This window comes from Mixophyes fleayi, chromosome 9 (genome assembly GCF_038048845.1).
Source record: "Mixophyes fleayi isolate aMixFle1 chromosome 9, aMixFle1.hap1, whole genome shotgun sequence".
Lineage (NCBI taxonomy): Eukaryota > Metazoa > Chordata > Amphibia > Anura > Limnodynastidae > Mixophyes > Mixophyes fleayi.
In genome coordinates, this window is record NC_134410.1 from 24,928,607 (window position 1) to 24,950,021 (window position 21,415).

The 21,415-nt window shown below is 44.5% G+C and overlaps 1 protein-coding gene across 8 annotated transcripts in view; it reads right to left on the reverse strand.

Annotated features, from left to right (window-relative positions):
• The window catches only part of LOC142102264 (cytochrome P450 2F2-like), a 164,945-nt gene that overhangs the window by 73,086 nt on the left and 70,444 nt on the right, over nucleotides 1–21,415 (reverse strand). For all 8 annotated transcript variants that reach the window (XR_012679231.1, XM_075187011.1, XM_075187014.1 and 5 more), the window contains exons 5-7: nucleotides 9,938–10,098; nucleotides 8,623–8,799; nucleotides 80–221 (exon numbers count right to left, since the gene is read on the reverse strand). Coding sequence is in view for 7 of the 8 variants with exons in the window: in XM_075187011.1 (XP_075043112.1) it covers nucleotides 80–221; nucleotides 8,623–8,799; nucleotides 9,938–10,098 (480 nt within the window). In the remaining variant the exon portion in view is untranslated. The remainder of the gene's footprint in view (nucleotides 1–79; nucleotides 222–8,622; nucleotides 8,800–9,937; nucleotides 10,099–21,415) is intronic.

Below are 21,415 nucleotides of genomic sequence, written 5' to 3' on the forward strand. Positions count from 1 at the left end.
GATAATCCTTTGAAAAAGAAATAGACACTGTTTGTGTAAAGACATTTATGTAGATACCTGTCCTGGACCTGGCACTTACCTGCTACATTGGGATGTTTCATGAGAAGTAAAAATAGGTAACACAGTGTATTGCTCACTGTTTCAGTCGCACCGAAAAGCAGCAACAAGCTGCTCATCACCAAGGTATTGTGATTATAGTAGGTGACACTTTTTTTCTCTTCCTGTAGAGGGAATTTAGATAAATTGAGAATATAGAGAAGAGGCAGAACGTCGAAAACTTTTATCTTATAATATATTAAAATATCAACTATCAATAGTATGAGAATTGAAAAAAATCATTGTATAATATAATTTTATTTTTTTGTAAACTTTTTTTGACATTATTTACATAAATAAAGATGACTTCAATGCGTACTGTACATTCAATGCGCTTATATGGTATCTCTTAATTTGTTCTATGATAGCTACTGACAAACATATGTGTAATTTCCGTGTCGGTCATCACTATCAGCCGGCATTTACATCTGTCCTGTAGATGGTGTAAAAAATATGGCTGGAAACAAGACTTATGGCAAAGACAGGACTTGAATGGGCTGCATCTGTGTGAACATGCCCTTAATGTATGTGGCCTACTTCAGTCAGCACTTCTAAAAGATATTAACACCAAGGGCCTGATTTTACATAGTGTAAAAAATTTGAAAGAATCACAAGCTAGGATTATTTATTGTTTCATTTTCACCATAATAATTTTTACCTTAGGGAATGTATAATTACGCATTTGGGCTTAAAAGTCTGCTGGAATATTCAGTGAGGGTATGTGCATGAAAGTGCGGTATGGTCCCTGGAGATGCAGCATATTTTCAGTAGGACGCATCTCCAGATATGCCTGTTAGCAGGCATAACTTTTGTGGCTACTCAAGTCATGGTGTAAAAATATATGCTGATGACTTCAGGTGTCCCCATGCTGTGCACAATAAAAAGTATTTTCAGGAACCATAGAAGAAGGAGGCCTACTAAATATAAAAGGTAAAGGACAGTGAAGGTGTCTTGATATTTGTACATTGACTTATTCAACTTTCATGTTTCCACCTTTCACTATCTCTTCTCATTCTAAATGTACCACATCATCATCATCTATCATCAGCAGCTGCCCAGAAATGCCAGTCGCCAATATTTTGTTGATAATACAGTGGCCACACACAGTTTCCCCACAACCAGCTACAATTGTTATTCTGCTAACATATATATAAACTGTTCCCACATTTCTTACATTGTAAGTTCATGTAAGCAGGTTTGCTCTTATTTATTAGAGCATGGAAAAACTGTTGTGATTGCCTTTTCATGCATATGACCCCATATGGATTAGGAATGAATTTCACTGTATCGTTCAGCAGGGTCGGACTGGCCTGCCGGGAATCAGGTATATCCCCCGGTAGGCCCTGACCCCTGTGAACTCTGCCCCCTTTCATTGGTGGGGAGAGCCGGTACTTTAAATAAAATACTTACAGCGTCACGGCGCGGCGCCCCTCCTCTCTGCTCCGTTTGCATTGAATGTCGGATATGATGTCATCACATCACGCCCGACATTGAGTGAGGAGCGGCACAGAGAGGACCCAGCATGCAAGAAAGAAGACAGAAGGGAGAAGACAAGAAGAGAAGAAAAGAGATGAAACAAGCCAATAGGAAGGTAAGTAAAGGAACGGAGACAAGGGGAGGGAAACAGAAAGCCACAGAGTGATGAAGAGGGGGGGAAAGGGCAGAAAGCCACAGGGTGATGAAGAGGTGGGGGGGGGACAGAAAGCCACAGAGTGATGAAGAGGTGGGGGGACGACAGAAAGCCAAAGAGTGATGAAGAGGGGGGGGCACAGAGTGATGATGAAGAGGGGGATGGAAGGCACAGAGTGATGAAGAGGGGGGGACAGAAAGCCAAAGAGTGATGAAGGGGGAAGGGGGCAGAAAGACACAGAGTGATGAAGGGGGGGACAGAAAGCCACAGACTGATGAAGGGGGGGTCAGAAAGCCACAGAGTGATGAAGAGGGGTCAGAAAACCACAGAGTGGTGAAGAGGGGGGGCAGAAAAGCACAGACTGATGAAGGGGGGGAAGCTGCATAGCACAGAGTGATGAAGAAGAGGGGGGGAAGGCTCAGAGTGACGAAGAAGAGTTGGGGAAGGCACAGACTGATGAAGAAGAGGGGGGTAGAAGGCTCAGAGTCATTAAGAAGAGGGGGGCAGAAGGCTCAGAGTCATTAAGAAGAGGGGGGCAGAAGGGCACAGAGTGATGAAGAGGGGGGGCAGAAAAGCACAGACTGATGAAGAAGAGGGGGAAGGCACAGAGTGACGATAAAGAGGGGGAGGGAAGGCTCAGAGTGACGAAGAAAAGGGGGGGGAAGGCACAGAGTGATGAAGAAGAGGGGGCAGAAAAGCACAGACTGATGTAGGGGGGGAAGCAGCATGGCACAGAGTGATGAAGAAGAGGGGAGGAAGGCACAGAGTGATGAAGAAGAGGGAGGGAGGCACAGAGTGATGAAGAAGAGGGGGGGCAGAAAGGTACAGAGTGATGAAGAAGAGGGGGCAGAAAGGCACAGAGTGATGAAGGGGGGGAGCAGCATTGCACAGTGTGATGAAGGGTGGCCAGGTGAAGAGAGGAAATGCAGCATGGAGGGAGCAGTGTGATCATAAGGGAAACACAGCGTGGTGATCATAAGGGGGCACAGTGCGATCATAAGAAGGCACAGCGGGGTGATGAGGAAGGGGCACAGTAATGTGTATGATGGTACAGGGCACTTGTGGCAATGTAACATGTATGATGGCACATGGGGCTTGTGGCAATGGAGTGTATGTGATGGTACAGGGGACTTGTGGCAATGTAGTGTGTGTGTGATGGCACAGTGCGCTTGTGGCAATATATTGTGTGTGTGATGGCACAGGGGGCTTGTGGCAATGTAATGTGTGTGTAGTAGGTGGTGGCTAATTAATGAGTGCTATTTTGTTTGTGGGGTGATCGTGGGGCAATTTAATTTTATAGTGGGCACTATTAATTTAAGATGGGGTGGTTTGGGGGCTATTAATTGAATGTGGGGCTGAGTTTGAGGAGCATGAGGTCTATTTATTAAATGTGAATAAGAATTATTTAATGGCAGTGACGGTTGCGGGAAATAGGTATATTTATTATACATAAATGCTATTATTTTATTGCTAGGGCTGTTTGAAGGGAGGGAAATAGGGTTATTTATTAAATGGGATTACTATTACTTTAATGTTGGGGCTGAAGGAAGGCCTAAGTATTAATTGTCGGCCCTATTGATTTAACGCCAGGCCTGGTTGGAATTTTCTAAATGTACCCATTTATTTTTTTCAAATAGGGCCCCTAACATTCCAGGATTCAGACAAGCCGCAACTAAAGAAACCAGCAGCCACAGGTGGTGAAAGTGACAAGAACAAGTTGGACAGTCTGTCAAATTTTCTGATTCTAGTGGGACAATCCCGATTTTTGGTGACTGTTCTGCCCAATCTAAGTGGCAGGTCAAGAATGTGTACTTTTATATACACACTGAATTCTTTATATACTACACTATGGTGCTAGCTGTCCTTCGTGGGCTGACCACTCCCACTCTAATGTCTGGTCACGCCTCTACGATGGCTAGCCACACCCCCTCTGGTAGGCCCGTAGCGTTGCAGTCCCCCGGTGGGCCCTTCATGGCCCAGTCTAACACTGTCGTTGAGGCTCTACTAGGAACAAATGCTATGTCTTAATCGCCAGTCAACATCAGACATTTGAAGATGATGACTGTCTTATCCAGCATACAGTTGCATCAAGATAAGCTTAAAGCATAGTTTGATACAGCTGCATCCATACACAGTATGTTGAGCTGCAAGTATTTAAAGATACATGTAGCTCCAAGTAAAAGTTATGCCACAACATTTTGGATGCAATTTTATGCGTACATTTGTGATGCAGTAAACCTCTAAACTGATAAAAGTTCAACTCAAAGTGAGAAAAGGCATTATCTCTCTTAGACAGGGGATGTAGGGACTCCGTGGCGACGCTACTGCAGGCAATGGGTGGTAACCCCTGGTTGGCACGGCCTTTAGGCTATATTGTGCCTATGTTTCAAAAATCACGTTTTCAATTTTCGTGTAGTTTGGCCAATATATTGGAGCCCACAGATACAATGTAACATGTATTTAACGCTTCGGTCCCGCAAGTAGTACCTGTCCCGTTACCCGCATTTCATTTATCTGGAAACTGCCATGTTCCAGCATCAGACTAACTTCATTCATTCATTCAGCTATATTCAGATCTGTGCAGGTGCAAGCCTATTGCACTTCAGGACCTCCTCCCTCTTTTTCATTGGCTAAGCACTTCTGAAGCACTATTTAAACCTCCTGGATTCACCTGTCTGATGCCGGTCCTTCAAGCTCACTTCCTGTAGCCTGTGGTTCTGGTTCCTGTTCTCCTCGTGGTTTGCCTGTGTTCCAGTCTGCTCTCAGTCTCCTGCTGTGTTGAATTATTGCTACAGCACTGCTACTACCATCTCCAGTGTACTTCATCGCGACAGCTTCAGTTCTTTCATCGCTACCACTCAGAGCCACTGCTGCTATTGTGACTCATCAGCTGTTACTACGAGTTACCCCCACTACTTCAGTCTGCTCTCAAGTCTCCGGCTGTGTTGAACTATCGCTGCTCCAGTACTGATATTACCATCTCAACTGTACTTCATCGTGACAGCTCCAGTTCTCTCACCGCCACCACTCAGAGCCACTACTACAACTGTGACTCATTGGCTGTTACTACGAGTTACCTTCACCATGTCAGTTTACTCTCAGTCTCCTGCTGTACTGAACTATTGCTGCTCTAGTACTTCTATACCATCTCTGATGTACTTCATTGTGACAGCTCCAGTTCTCTAACCGCTATCACTGTGAGCCGCAACTGCCTTGGTGACTCATTGGCTGTTCTCGCTCAGCTACCTCTGCTTTCCCGTGTGTGCTCAGCATACTCCAGTGCTGTACTCCCGCTGCATTTCCTCGTTGTACCACAGGACATCTATTCTCCTTGTGCCTCATTTGTTTCTACCCGTGTTACCTGGCTCCTCCACACCGTTCCGCTGTTCACCCACTCACAGGACCGCGACCTGCAGGTTTGGTGCCACTAAATCCATACCTCCTTGCGGGGGTTCCTGGTGAAAACCACCTGCCTGTTAGACTCCGCGCCTGTGGGTGGGCTAAGTCATGTCCAGCAGAGCATAGGGATCAATTTCCCATAAGCCAACCATGACAATGTATATAACATGATCCGTGTTACAATATATGATTTTGTGTAAAACTTCTCTTTAGTAGAGTGTGACTCAAAAGAGTCTTTACACTCAATGAAATTACATGCGATACATTTAGTGGCTCCACATTTGTAACATCCTAAGATTTTGGAGATGGCAGGTAGCCAAGAGGAGGCAGACTTGCTAGCAATGGGATTGAACTTTTTCACAAAATGAATTGGGGCAAGATAGTTACCCAAATTCTTAGCTTTCTAAATACAACTTTAGCTCATGTATTTAGCGACAAGCTCAAGACAGGGTCTAAACATAATATACCATGATTTTGAATAATAACATATTTTATTTTGTTAGAGCTTCTATTAAATCTTGTGATAAACAATGGATACTGATCGTTCAGCTAATCTTTTTTTTTATAACATTTCTGTATATGCAATAAATCTTCTCTCTGTATAAAGAGTGAATTTTGTAATGAGTGCTCCAGTAACGGCATAGGATATTCCTTCTCTTTAAATGTCTTAATTAGAGTAAGGGCTTGTTCTTTAAATTTAATATCAATAGATCAAATTCTATGTAATTTTTTCAGCTGAACTGACGGAGTATTTTTTAACCAACTTTTTGGTGGTTGTTACTGTGGTAATGTGTATAGTTGTTAGAATCAACTTTCTTCCTAGATGTTGAAGTTTCAATATGATTATTTACAACATTCAAGGTAATGTCCAAGAAATCAATGGTAGATGTGTATGAACACTCTACAAATGTAAGATTATAGGGGTTTTGATTCAAGTAAGCAATTAGTTCATCCGCTGTAGATGCATCCCCCTTCCACACGAAAAAGAGGTCATCTAGATATCTCGTGTAGAGGAACAGGTTCGCCGCGAGTCCGTAGACTCCATGATGGAACCCTGGAAATTTAAGAAAGTGGACCAGTTTCTTAACATAATGGGTGAATTGAGCCCTCCCAAGTTTGCCGATCTCTCTGCAAGATATGGTTTTTCCACCGTCTCTGCATTTTTCATTTCTCCAGATGCGAAGCTTCATTCATTCTCAAATATGTACTAAAACGCTTTGGCAGTTATCACCCTTTGAGCGCCATTGTATCTATTTGTTGGCTCGTAGAGGAAATATATCAGCTATATATCATTCTCACCCCCTCTGCACTCCCACAAGCAGGACTGGGAGAGAGACCTTAGTATGAGATTGGAAGACGAGGGATGGTTGGCAATTCAGAAGCATGTGACTGAGGTTTTCATTAATGTCAGTGTTAAGGAAACAGCTTATAAATCATATTCAAAATGGTACCTGGTCCTGGCCAAGCATCACCATATTTTTCCACCTATGTCAGATAGGCGATGAAGAGACTGTGGCGAGCAGGGCACCCACCTACATATCTGATGGGACTGTGCTATTGTTCAACCATTTTGGGACATAGCTTCGACCCTTCTTTGCAACTCATGGCTGTTCATCTTTCCAAGGACCCTGCCATATTTCTGCTTAACAAAACTGTTCCGCTTGTAAGTAAACCCACAGGCCGTCTGATACTGCATGTTAGTCCGGCTTGCAAGCTGTTCAAAGCATAAGGATGGAAAAAGCCACTTTCTCCCACTTAGTCAGAATAGATTGTGGCACATTGCATCCATGGAGTATATCACAGCCCTTCTCAATGACACAAAACCCAAATTTCACGAGACATGAACTCCATGGTTTGGGCTTCATGGCTCCCCTGTCTCGGGCCCTCTTGTACGTACAGACTTCTGGACTTCTGGCCCCGATTTCGACCACCACTATTTTGGTCGGACTGTCCCTCCCCCATCTTCCTCTTCTATTCCCTACGATCCCCCCCACGCTCTTTATTTTCTTGTTTTTTTCTCTGCTCCTCCTCTTCTTTAATTCTTACTTTGAAAACCTATTGTGTTTCGTCGTCCATTTTTTAAAAGTTCCCCGAAACTTTAAATTGTGGAACCATTCATATAATGTACTGTTTGTTTGTTTTTCAGCTTTCTTCTCGGAAATGTTCTGTATTGCTGTTTTTTGGACATGATATATAAATAAAAAGATTTAGAAAGGGGATGTAGTCGAAATGGCGACATTGAAAATGCCACCATTCAGAGAATGGCGACACTGTACTGTCTACAATCAGAATGTCGACACAGTTAAAATGTCGACATTCAGAGTGGAGACATGTTCATTATGTCACCACAGTTAAAATGGCGACATTGTGATCATCGACAGTCTTTAATGTCGACAGTCACATTGTCGACAGAAGGCATTAAATATAAAGCTGTAATGCCGGCATTTTTGCCACCACTACCTAATAAATAAATAAATAAATAAACACACACCTAACCAAGCAACTTAACCCTAGTGCTGCCAACCTAGGCTGGTACTAGCAAAATCGGGGGAGCAAAAACTGTGGAGGACCCTAGATATTACAAGTACCAGCAGTAGGCTGGTTGTTATTATGGCATACTGCGGGCTGCCCTGCTATGGTGCAAACCAGCCACAGGCTGGTCAGCACCAGGGGTAGACGCGAGTCCGCAAAAAAAAGCAGCCCCCCCACTCACCGAGGGGCACAAAAACACCATTTTGTCCCTGGTATGCTAAAGGTCCCAGTAAGCCCAAGCTGCCATTTTCAGTTTGGGCATGCTGGTGCTTGTAGTACTACAGGCACCAGCAGACCCATGACTGCAAGGGCATTTCGACAGTAGGGGATATTTTCTATTTATTTATTCAGTAGTGCCGGCATTGTTGCTTTAAACTTAATACCATTCTATCGACAGTCACAATGTCAACATTTCAACTGTGGCACCATAATGGACAAGTCGACATTGTGAATGGCGACATTTTGGTTATAATATTCCATATCATACCCAACACCTTAGAAAGAATATAGAGTTCATGTTACATTACCGGACTTTTTAAACACTTACTGACTTTTTCCTGATGTTACATGATCTGGGTGATAGCAGGGAAAACTGACACCTCCCTACATCTGGACAGTCCCACATCCTGACACTTGGTGACCTCCTGTTTCAATCTAGCCTCTTATGTCACTACTTATGGGTAGTGCATTCTTAGTGAAATGCTCAGTTCAATTGCAAATGTCTACATACACACAATGCTATAATCATCACACAGCTCTTTTCTAAGTATGTTTTAAAATTCAGTGAGGTTTTAGGTTATAAAATGTAAGTTTTAAAAACATGTATCATACTGGGGTTAAGACATGTGTTCCAATCGTTAATATTGGTATGCTAATTGTATTGAGGTTGGAGAGGTTGTGTGCCTATCATTTATAAGTGCTGTATAATGTTACAGAAGTGACATCAGTAAACAGGATGTTGGTACCTTCTTCATTTTGATCAGGAAACAGTCTATATAATCCCTGGGGTTATTACTGTCCAAAGACTTGATATTGTTCTCCATTTTTTTCCTGATAAGGTCTGTTATAAATGTATAATTCTTCATCAGTTGTTTATGAGGTCCTGGTATGTACTTCATAAACCCTGGGTAGACGTTGTACATCTAAGAGAACAAGACAGAAACCCATACATTTTAGATAAACTGAGTCATAGAAACATAGAATTTGACGGCAGATAAGAATCACTTGGCCCATCTAGTCTGCCCATTGTTTAATCTATGGCAATCTCAAACCCTATTTGATCCTTAATTCTATTTAAGGATATCCTTATGTCTATCCCAAGCATGTTTAAATTGCTTACTGTATCACCCTCTACCACCTCTGATGGGAGGCTATTCCACTTATCAACTAGCCTTTCTGTAATTTTTCCTCAAATTTCCTCCGAATCTTCTTCACTCCAGTTTCAGTACATGCCTTCGTGTTCTAATACTTCTTTTCCTTTGGAGCATGTTTCCCTCATGTATTTGTTAAAGCCCTTGATATATTTGAAAATATCTATCATGTCCACCCGTTCACTTCTTTGCTCCAAACTATACATATTAAGATCTTTTTGTCTTTCTGGGTAGGTTTTGTGCTGTAGGACATGCACCATTTTAGTTGTCATTTTTTGTATAATTTCTAATGTATTTATATCATTCTAGATATATGGCCTCCAGAACTGAAAACAGTGTTCTAGATGAGGCCGTACCAATGACCTATACAGTGTATTACTTCCTTCTCTCTGCCACTGATTCCTCTCCCTATGCAACCAAACATCTTACTTGCCTTTCACATTGCTTTGTTACATTCCTTACCTGCATTTAAGTCACCTGAAATAGTGACACTTTGATCCATTAAACTGTAGTTGCCACACTCTTGACCACTCATCTAGTCTACATAGATCATCTATCATTTTTTTTACCCCTCCTGGTGTGTCTACCCAATTTCATATCTTTGTATCATCTGCAAAAAGACATACTTTCCCTTCAATACCATTTGCAATGAGTCATATACCAAATTACTGCACATATACATGTCCATTGCCCCTACTCCTACCACCATAACCTTCTCCCAAACCAGTCACTGTCAACCCTCCTACATCAACACCACCACCATCATCCACCCACGACCACCACTAAGTAGTTACCTTGTGGTATAAATGTTAGGGTGTACTACATTTAATATTTTGGGTGATTAATCTGACACTTTATTTTACATGTTAAAAATGTAATATTTCCTTCTTGATATTGAGGGAATACGTACTAGCCCCCAAGGATTACTCATGATTCTGAAGCTGTCCTGGAGCCAATGGACTAGATTTTGGAATTCTTCATCTTGGTAATCGAACCGCTTCCCAAATATGACAGAGCAAATAACATTACACACAAAGCCATGTAAATGATGTTTTGGATCTATCGGGGAACCTAAAACAGCAGATAGAAAAAAGTAAATAAATTAAGAGGAAAAAGAAATTCATTAACAGATGTTATATGTATATTTTATTACAGAAACATGGAGTATTTTTATTAATTAATTTTCTATTTATCTTTTTATTATAACGCTAGCCATTTAGTGTGATATAATCAAAATACCAAAACACTGATGGACTTTAACTGTAACTTGTTTCCTATGCTGTAGGATATTTAGAATTATAAACTACAATAGCAATAGCAGTAAGATCTGGCCACATGGATTCTACAGGAGACCTGTCGCCCAACAAAATGCTTCAACACCTTTTGGGCAGAGTGGAACGACAAGATGCTACCCAGGTTCAGTTGGTGCAATGCTTTCAAGGCTTTTCTACTCGACTAAATGCACTAAAAAAAATTCTGGCTAATCCTTCTCCTTCGTCAGTAGCCGAACCTTCAGTGTTCCATTCAATTTGAAGTGCTTCCTCAGAATTTTCCTACTGAAAGAGAGAAGGTTGCAACAATTATCTCTCTGCTCTCGGGTCAAGCTCTAGCCTGTGGCCTTTCCCCTATGGGAACAAAATGACCTGACACTCCAGGACTGTGCCTCCTTCATCGCTTTCTTTTGCAGATTGTTTGATGAACCCAGTCCTGTCTCCTCTGCCGCTTCCAACATCCTATTGCTTTGCCAGTGGTCATGTTGTGTAGGTCAATACATAATCCAATTCTGCATTCTTTCTTCTGAGTTACAGGGGAATAATGAGGCGGCAGCCTTTTGGCATGGATTGTCGGATTGCATCAAGGATGTATTGGTGTCTCAACAGCTTCCTTCCTCCCTTGATGACTTGATTTCTTTGTGTAACCGGGTGGATATCCAATTCTGTGAAAAAGCTGTGGAGAACGAACCAGCACACCGACCAGTGTTTAATCTAGCACCTCGCTTCCAAACACCCATTACTTCAAATTAATCTATGCAGCTATGTCGCTCCCAACTTTCTCCTTAAGAACAGGAGAGAAGGCTGAAGAATAATTTCTGTCTTTATAGTGCTGACTCTGGTCATCTCCTTGTTGGTTGTCCCAAGCATTCAGAAAATGCCAAGTCCTAACCTGTTTAGCAGAGCACAGGTTAGGTACTTACAAGCACTCAAAAACAAATATAAACAGCGCAAAACGGGTACTGTAGATATTGGTAGACTCTAGTTAACCCTATATTATCAAATAGGTAAAGTAGAAAACAAATTGCTAGATAACATATAAAAACAAATAACAGTATTTATTACCCACAAAATGTGTACTTAAAATAGCAACAATATTAAAAATAAATATCACATAAAGCTGCAGCTAATAACATATATCAAGTCTTCACTATTATGCTCAAATATAATCACAACAAACTTCCTTGTGATGGTGGGGCAATTTCATTTATTGGTGGGGCAACTTAATTTAAGAAGGAGTTATGGGGCCTTTAATTTAATGTTGGGTGGTTTGGGGCTATTGATTGAATGTGGGACCGATTTTGGGGAGGAGGGGTATTTATTAAATGTAAATATTAATTATTTAATACCAGGGATGGTTGTGGGAAATGGCTATATTTATTAAACTTAAATGCTATTAATTTATTGCTAGGGCTGTTTGGAGGGGGGGCAATAGGTTTATTTATTAAATATCTATGCTATTAATTTAATGTCAGGGCTGGTTGGAGGGAAATAGATATATTTATCATATGTGAATACTATTATTTCAATGTTGGGGCTGGAGAGAGGCCTAATTATGTAACATGGGTTTTATTGATTTAATACCAGTGCTGTCTGACGTATCCTAAATTTCATGTACCCAATTTTTTTTCAAAATAGGGCCCCCATCGTTCCAGGATTTAGACAAGCAGCAACTGATCTAAAGAAACTAGCAGCCACAGTGGTGAAAGTGACAAGAACAGGTAAGAGAGCGCAGGACAGTCTGCCAATTGTCCTGCATCTGGTGGGGTAGTCCCAAATTTGAGTGACTGTCTCACTTAATCAGGTTTTGGTCTGATAACAAGGACAGTTGGGAGGTATGCCCCGTTTCACACTGTACAGCTTGTGAAGGTAGAGCTGCGTGCATCTAACAGTAGTGCACACAGTACTGCCTGTGAATATGTCTAAAATGATAACCATGTTACATAATAGCAGCCCCCCTATCTTAAATACCCCAGTCCCCTCGAGCCTTAATCCAGCTCTGGTTAGCAGCAGGGAGCTGATAGCTGCTCCCAGTCCCGGGATAGGACACAGCTTGCACAGTAAGCGTAGAGCTCTAAGTCTCACAAGAATTGGAAACCTTGTGAGACTAATAACTTCCCTGCTCACTCTACAGTAAGCTTCCATCCTGATGGATAGATAAGTACAGTAGACTGGGGGTGTTATAATGTGCGTCGGGTAGTGGCGTGATGTGGCTGGGGAGGGCATGATAAATGTAATTTTTTTTAATTATAATGTATGTATTAATGCCCCATGTTGAGCACGTCTCCAACACAATGTGGCCATGCGGCGGCGGCACACGCTTAATATCCTACCCATCAACAACGGTGGGCCTGTGTGCTTTAAATGCCAGGGACAATTTTTAGTCCCAGTCCAGCCCTGCGCCCCGCATGGGTTGGTCACACGCCCTCTTAGTAGCATTGCATACAATTAAATGGGCCTCTACAATTTGGTTTCATCTATGGGCCTTTTTTGTCCTCATCCGAAATGCTCAGTTTCTCTTGTAATGTAGTTGCCAGATCTTATATAGCATAGACTATCATGTTGTCTAGTAGTATAATCAGTTCATAAAATAATATTATATTTGGCCTGCTTGAAGCTTTGTGTCCTGGGCACCTGCAACAGGTAAGGGCATGATGACCAGTATACATATTATTGTATTAATGTGATATGCATATTACTATCTAAGTACTTTATGCATTCATAGCCAGTCAGATCATTAGAATGTTAACAGCAGCATTTCAGAAAAAGAGTGCACTCATCCCAATATTTGCAGGGGCAATGACATTTCCATCATGTGACTGAGTTTGTGAGGTCAGGGCTGTGTATGACTGTGATTGTCTTATGATGTGAGTAGGGTAATAGGATCAAGCAAGATGCCATAGATGGATAAATTGATAGTGGAAGGAAAGATGACAGGTTGCAGAGTATGGGCTTTGGATGCTGGAGAACATGAACTGAGCCATTAGCTCTGTTTCAACTGGGTAGTGTGTGAAAGGAAGAGTGTATCTGACTACACACACACAAACAGCATTAATGCCCTTGATCTCCTCACCCAGGTGTAATGCCACTTTAGGCTAGGTGCGGAAGTAGGACATGTGTCACGACTGATAGTGGGTGTATGACTGATAGTGGGTACCTGCTGTTGTTGGCGCAACTCAGAGGAAGGCGCGGAGTCTAACGTGCCCCTGGTATTCACCAGGAACCCCCGCAAGGAAGTATGGACTCCGCTGCAGGGACACGCAGGTCGCGGTCCTTCCTAGAGTCCACAGCGAGATACAAGGGGGGTGTCAGACAGGCCGGTTCAGCAACGTTCAGGTAGAGGAGGTACAAAGGGAAATCCAGAAGAATGGTGAGGCAAGCCGAGTCGGTAACTTTCAGGGAGCGTAGTACAAAGGCAGAATCCAGTTAGGGGTGGTTAAACGGTCCGGGTCAAAAGGGTCACAAGCAGCACGAGGAATGTCAGGAACAATACAGCAACTGGTACACACAAACGCTGGAGACAGGAAGACCTGATACTCTGGCACTGATTAGAGGACAGGAAGAGGTTTAAATAGTGTGGGGATCCAATCAGCATCAGCGCTGCAGCGCTGTCATGCCTGCCGCCGGGAATCACATAGCGTCCCGTTGCCTAGCAACGGGGCGCGTCATACTGCTAGGAGATGGATGGCAGGGGGGGGATCCGGAAGTGACGCGTCTGGTTGCATAGCAACCAGACGCGCGGTCAGGCAGTCAGGCGGCCGTAGCGGACGGCGCCTGACAGTATACCCTCCTCTTCTTCCTCCTGTTTGAAGGAACTTTTTGAGAATTCTAGGAGCGTGAAGGTCCTGCTTGTCCACCCATGATCTCTCCTCTGGGCCAAATCCTTTCCAATGGACAAGAAATTGCTGTTTGCCACGAAGAATGCGAGAGGCCAAAATCCGACTGACTTCGAATTCAGTTCCAGAAGAGGTTTGTATTGGTGGGGGACGACCGGGAGGTCGATAGAATTTATTGAGTACCACTGGTCGTAGTAATGAGACATGAAAAGTATTATGACATCTCAGAGAAGGAGGAAGTTTCAATCTAAAGCATACAGGATTAATGACTTGCATGATGGTGTACGGGCCAATAAATCGAGGAGCCATCTTCATAGAGGGAACCTTTAGTCTTAGGTCCCGGGTGGATAGCCATACTTGGTCTCCCACCTTTAAGAGAGGAGTGGCCCTCCGATGACGATCTGCAAAGATTTTGTGATGCTGAGTAGCCTTGAGTAAAGCCGTCTTAGTCTTAGCCCAAATGAGAGAAAACTCCCGATAAAGAGTATCTACGGCTGGGAACCGGAGAAGAGGACACTGGAAAAGGATCCGGAAACACAGGATGACTTCCGTATATAATAAAGAAAGGGGAGAATCCGGTAGACTCATGAATGTGTTGATTATGGGAGAACTCCGCCCAAGGAAGGAATTGAGACCATTTATTCTGGTTGTCGGAGGTAAAACAGCGGAGGAATGTCTCGAGATCCTGATTGATTCGCTCCGTCTGTCCGTTGGTTTGCGGATGGTATCCCGAAGAGAATTTCAATTCTATGTTCAATCTCTTACAAAAGGTTCTCCAAAACTGGGATGTGAATTGGACTCCGCGGTCCGAAATGATCTCCTTCGGGCAACCATGTAGTCTGAATATCTCCTTGATAAAGATATCTGCCAGACGACTGGCCGTGGGCAGTCCAGTTAGAGGAATAAAATGTGCCATCTTCGAAAATCGATCAATAACCACCCAGATAGTGGTAAACCCTGCACTGAGGGGTAGGTCTGTGATAAAATCCATGGCCACACTTTCCCAAGGAGCATCGGGGATAGGGAAGTGGACGAAGAAGGCCTGCCGGAACTCTTCTACAAGTTTTGTGTTGAGCACAAGTAGTGCAGGAAGCAATAAATCTCTCAACATCGGCACGTACATTAGGCCACCAGAAGCGTCGGCAAAGCAGCGATGTTGTCTTCTTTATTCCAGCGTGGGCCGGCAATGCGGGATGAATGAGCCCACTGCAGGGTCTTGAACCGGAGATGGGGTTCCACGAATGACCGGCCTGGAGGAGGAAGAGGACGTTTTGGTCCTAGTAAGGGCTACGATATTAGAAGGGTCAATAATATGCTGAGGAACCAACGGTCTTAAACGATCGGAATCGTCAAATGAGCGAGATAATGCATCGGCACGTCCATTCTTGGCTCCCGGGCAGAATGTGAGCTTCATGTTAAATCGAGCAAAGAAGGATGCCCAGCGGGCTTGCCGAGGATTAAGGCAACGAGCCTCTTGAATGAACACTAGGTTCCGATGGTCGGTAAACACAGTAACAGGAAATATAGCCCCCTCCAACAGATGTCGCCACTCCTCCAGAGCCGCCTTGATGGCCAGTAACTCCTTGTCCCCTATTCCATAATTACATTCACTTGGAAGAAATCGTCTGGAGAAAAACCCACACGGGTTGTGTGAGCCAGCCGGAGACTCTTGAAAAAGCACCGCCCCAATGCCTACCGAGGATGCATCTACCTCTAAGAAGAAAGGTCGTTCTTGATCTGGCTGGGACAGAACTGGGGCTGAAAGAAAATGCTTTCTTTAACGTTATGAAGGCAGACATGGCCTCCAAGGACCAAACCCTGGGGTTGGCAGTCTTCCTGGTTAAAGCTGTAATGGGGGCTATAATGGTGGAGAATCCCTGAATAAATTGGCGATAATAGTTTGCAAAGCCGATGAACCTTTGAATAGCTTTAAGGCCTTGTGGCTGAGGCCAGTCCAGAATAGCTGACACCTTGGTGGGATCCATACAAAGACCTTGACCCGACACGATGAAACCAAGAAAGGGTACCTGGCTAATCTCAAACACACATTTTTCCAGCTTGCAGTAGAGGTGATGTTTCCGGAGTCTACGTAAGACCTCTTTTACTTGTTCCCGATGAGTCTTCAGATCTTTAGAAAATATTAATATATCGTCTAAATACACTACCACAGAAGTGTATAACAGGTCATGAAAGATATCGTTAACAAAGGTTTGGAAGATGGCTGGGGCGTTGCAGAGGCCGAAGGGCATCACCAGGTACTCGAAATGTCCATCTCTGGTGTTAAAGGCCGTTTTCCATTCGTCTCCTTCTTTGATGCGAATCAAATTATAGGCCCCACGGAGATCTAGTTTGGAAAAGATTTGAGATCCACTGAGTTTGTCAAAGAGGTCGGAGATGAGAGGTAGTGGATATTGATTTTTTACAGTGATGCGGTTGAGAGGACGATAATCAATACAAGGCCGAAGAGACCCATCCTTCTTCTTAACAAAAAAAAAAACCCTGCACCCGCTGGGGAAGTAGATTTGCGGATAAATCCCCGTTTCAGGTTTTCTGAAATATATTGAGACATGGCTGACGTCTCTGGACGAGATAAAGGGTAGGTCCTCCCTTTGGGGATGGGTTGGTCAGGAGATAAAACAATAGCGCAATCCCAGGGACGATGAGGAGGCAAGATCTCCGCTTCCACTTTACTGAATACATCTTGGAATTCCATATAGGCCTCAGGAAGGTGGGTTAGCTCGGAATGAGCCATTACTTGACATTTTGGAGGCAAGACTCTAGACAGACATTCAAAGCGACATCCTAAACCCCACGACATAACTTGAGCGTGGTCCCAATCCATCTGAGGAGAATGTTTTCTCAGCCACGGTAGCCCCAAGATGAGGGGATTAATGGACCTCGGCAACACCAAAAGTTGGATCATTTCGCTATGAAGTACTCCTACCCTCAACCGAACAGGAGAAGTCACGGAGGAGATGGAGCCGTGAGTGACACGACTTCCGTCGACTGCCATCAGAGATAACGGTTGGGGCAATGGGTTTAGAGGTATTTGGAGCTGCGAAGCTAGATCCGCCGAAATGAAGTTCCCGGAGGAGCCGGAGTCCACAAAGGCCGTGGTGGAAAAGGTACCCTTGGGGGTGCTCAGGATGACAGCCATCTGAAATTCTGGGGAATTTTCTTTAGAATAGGGAGCAACTGTGGATTCTCCTAAAACGGCCTCCCCGCCACCGTTTAGGAGGAAGAGTTTCCCGGTTTCTTGGGACAAACTCTTAGCAGGTGTCCCGGATCTCCACAATACAGACACAGGCGTTGTTTGAAGCGTCTCTCCCTCTCTTCAAGGGATAATTTAGAGCGTCCTACTTGCATTGGTTCGTCCACTGGCAGGATGGGATTTTGGAACTGGGGTGCTAGCCGTGGTATGAACCGTTTGCCAGGAGAGCGTTCCTGCGTGCACTCTTGGTAGCGCAAATCCACCTTGATGCACATGGAGATGAGAGAATCTAACTCAGCCGGGAGTTCTCTGGAAATTAACTCATCCTTAATCCGGTCCACCAGACCTTGCCAAAAGGTTGCCACCAGTGCTTCGTTATTCCATTTTAACTCGGAAGCCAGGGTTCGAAATTGAACTGCGTATTGCCCCACGGACAGGTCACCTTGTTCCCATAAAGGTGAGGCCCAGGCAAGGGCTTGACCACTGAGGAGGGAGATGAGAAAAGCTACTTTGGTGCGTTCTGAAGAAAAGGCCCCTGGGTTGCACTCAAATTGGATGGCACATTGGTTCAGAAAGCCCCTGCATTTCTTGGGATCACCGTCAAACTTTTCGGGTGTCGGGATGCGTACACCGGAGGCCGCTGTAGAGACCGTAACCACACTGGATGCTGTGGATGCCGCAGAGGTTATGGCTGGTGTAGCGGGTGCAGCATTCTGAAATGTATCGAAGCGGGTAGCAATCCCTTGGACACATTGTAGAAGATGCGCTTGGGCTGCTTCTTGTTGCTCCACTCGTTGAGCCAAATGCAGGAGTAGGTCACGAGCAGACGGTTCACCAGACCCCTCCGTTGTCATGGCCAGAGTATACTGTCACGACTGATAGTGGGTGTATGACTGATAGTGGGTACCTGCTGTTGTTGGCGCAACTCAGAGGAAGGCGCGGAGTCTAACGTGCCCCTGGTATTCACCAGGAACCCCCGCAAGGAAGTATGGACTCCGCTGCAGGGACACGCAGGTCGCGGTCCTTCCTAGAGTCCACAGCGAGATACAAGGGGGTGTCAGACAGGCCGGTTCAGCAACGTTCAGGTAGAGGAGGTACAAAGGGAAATCCAGAAGAATGGTGAGGCAAGCCGAGTCGGTAACTTTCAGGGAGCGTAGTACAAAGGCAGAATCCAGATAGGGGTGGTCAAACGGTCCGGGTCAAAAGGGTCACAAGCAGCACGAGGAATGTCAGGAACAATACAGCAACTGGTACACACAAACGCTGGAGACAGGAAGACCTGATACTCTGGCACTGATTAGAGGACAGGAAGAGGTTTAAATAGTGTGGGGATCCAATCAGCATCAGCGCTGCAGCGCTGTCATGCCTGCCGCCGGGAATCACATAGCGTCCCGTTGCCTAGCAACGGGGCGCGTCATACTGCTAGGAGATGGATGGCAGGGGGGGATCCGGAAGTGACGCGTCTGGTTGCATAGCAACCAGACGCGCGCGGTCAGGCAGTCAGGCGGCCGTGCGGACGGCGCCTGACAACATGAACATTAATGGGTTACAAGTGATACCACTTCAGGGGACAGAGTGAGATAGAGAGGTGGTCAGTGAGTGATCTTTGAAGAGGAAGTATGAAGCTAAGTGGTAGAGATGAGCTTGGGGAATAATGGAGAGAAACTCAAATCCTATATGAGGATAGATCCCCGTTGACACCAGTGGTACTGACATTTCCGATGCTGTTAAAACAGCTGCAGTCTGTTGAATGTTTATTAGTAAGGCTTACATAATGTAGCCTTAAGCAATTCCATAACTTCACCCTTAACTGTACTAGTATTACTGTCGGCGTACACAGGCATGTCAATCTGTGCTGTTGAGCTGTTTAAGCAATCGAGTTTACTTCAAGTAAGTTTTTAAACTATCGGATTTCATATTTTGTAGGTGAAATAAGCATTCAGGGGAAAGATGTAGCTGTAACTCTTGTCGGGAGTTACAGCACTGGAAAATAGTACCTAACCCAATTTTAATTAGACAGCCTATATAAACCCTGCTCTGTTCAGTGGCAGAATATTAGTATCAGACGCCGTCCCCCACACCTCCTCGCTAGCTGGGGACGGTCGTATTCCTTTCACGGAGCGCCCCGTTTCTAAGCAATGGGGACGCTTCTTCCTGCGGGCCACTGCCCATGCGCGCCCATTGCCCCAGCAACGGGACACGCTTCCCCGCTTCCTGACGGCGGTCAGCGCATTTGACCGCTGTCCCACTGCCCACCAATGAGAGCAGACTCTCCCATATATATACCCTGCTAGGGCTAGGGTCCCAGAGCAACTAGTTTCCTTATTCTAGCCTCCAGCGTTTTGTGTATATATACATATATCCTGATAGTTTTCCAGTGTACCGACCCGGCTTCCCTGACTCTGATTTGGATTCTCCCTTGGTTCTGCATATACTCTCCGTATTTGACCTTTGGCTTGTTGACTACTTTCTGCCTACTGATTTGGTACTTTATCTGCCCGCACGGCTCCAGACCTCTGCTAGTACGACCATGATTACCACCGCCATCTCGCAGGTAGCTTTCTGGAAGGGGCCGCAACCTGCCCGTCGTTTGCTGCGAAATCCAAACTTCCTTGTGGGGGTCCCTGGTGAAGACCGACGGCATGTTAGACTCCGTACCTCCTAGTATAGCAGTGCCAATACCCGCAGGTGCCGCAATCTTTCCTCGTGACAGCTTGCTCTGGCCATGTCAACAGAAACACCAGCTGAACCGTCTGCCCGAGATCTACTTCCACAATCTTTCCTTGGGACAATTAGGTTCACTTACTTGTACTTGAGCATTCCCTGTAACTCTTTGTGGCTGATTCTTGGAACAGACGAAAAAGGTTTAGGAACAATATCTGCCTTTACTGTGCTGTGCTGGATCATCTGCTTGGGACCTGCCAAAAATGTCCAGGAAAGACCAAAACCTAGGTGGCTCCAGAGAGGCCATTTTAGGTAATCTGCTCACTCAACTTCATTACATTTTCTCACCCCTGTCATCCTGTACTATCCCCTGTTTCTGTGCCTGCCTTTTTGGATTCAGACACAGCCAGCAATTTCATCACATACTCCGTGGTCTCCAAGTTGGTCTTCCCACATAAGCTTTAGAAACTTCTATATCTTTGACTGCCGTCAATGGTAGCAATATTACTCATACTACTATTCATTTCCATGCTGCCCCACTGTCTCTGCATGTAGAAGTTTTGGATAAGAAACATATTTTCATTTATTCCTGGAGCTGTTAACCCTATTGTTTTCGGACTCCACTGGCTTTAACAACACTCTCCGGAACTAGATTGGCACAATGTGAAAGTGTTATCTTGGGATCCTTGTTGTTTTCAAAGGGTGATTCCCCTTCCTCAGTTACCCATGACTACCATCTTTTGTGAAGTACCTTCTTCCTCCTCAGTACACCTCCTTTACTAATGTTTTAGTAAATGAAAAACAGAAGAGCTTCCCCACCATCGGGAATGGAATTTGCTAGTGTTATGAACCCCACAATCAGCAACCAATAGCCTCTATACAGAAAAGATGGTGTGGGATGTTTTCAACAGTTTGCCGGTACTCGAAGGCCCCCGGGACTGGATCCCAGTAGTGTATAGTTGTTAGTAGATTTATATAGGAGTTAAGCACACCACTGTATTTTTCAGAATTTGCACTACAAAGTGTTTGGGGTCTCATATAACCTCTTATTAAAAAAAGCTGTATTTTCTGAGTGCTGAAATCCTAATATAGCACTGTATTTTTCTGAATTTGCACTACAAAGTGTTTGGGGTCTCATATACACCCTTATAAAAGAGCAGAATTCAGTTTCTCAGGCAGCTGCTGCTCATAAGAAATTGCACTTTCCAAAGAGAAGCATGGATGACACAGGTGGCAGACCACAACAGTTTGACATCTGGGCTGGTTTGAAAGATTTTACCAAAAAAACTGTGACCTCGGCCATAACTCCATCCAATCCTACTATTAACATGCAAAGGATGGTGGAGGATTATTTTCAAGAGTTAATTGATATGGAAATGTCAGACAGTCCCTTTCCATACTGGGAG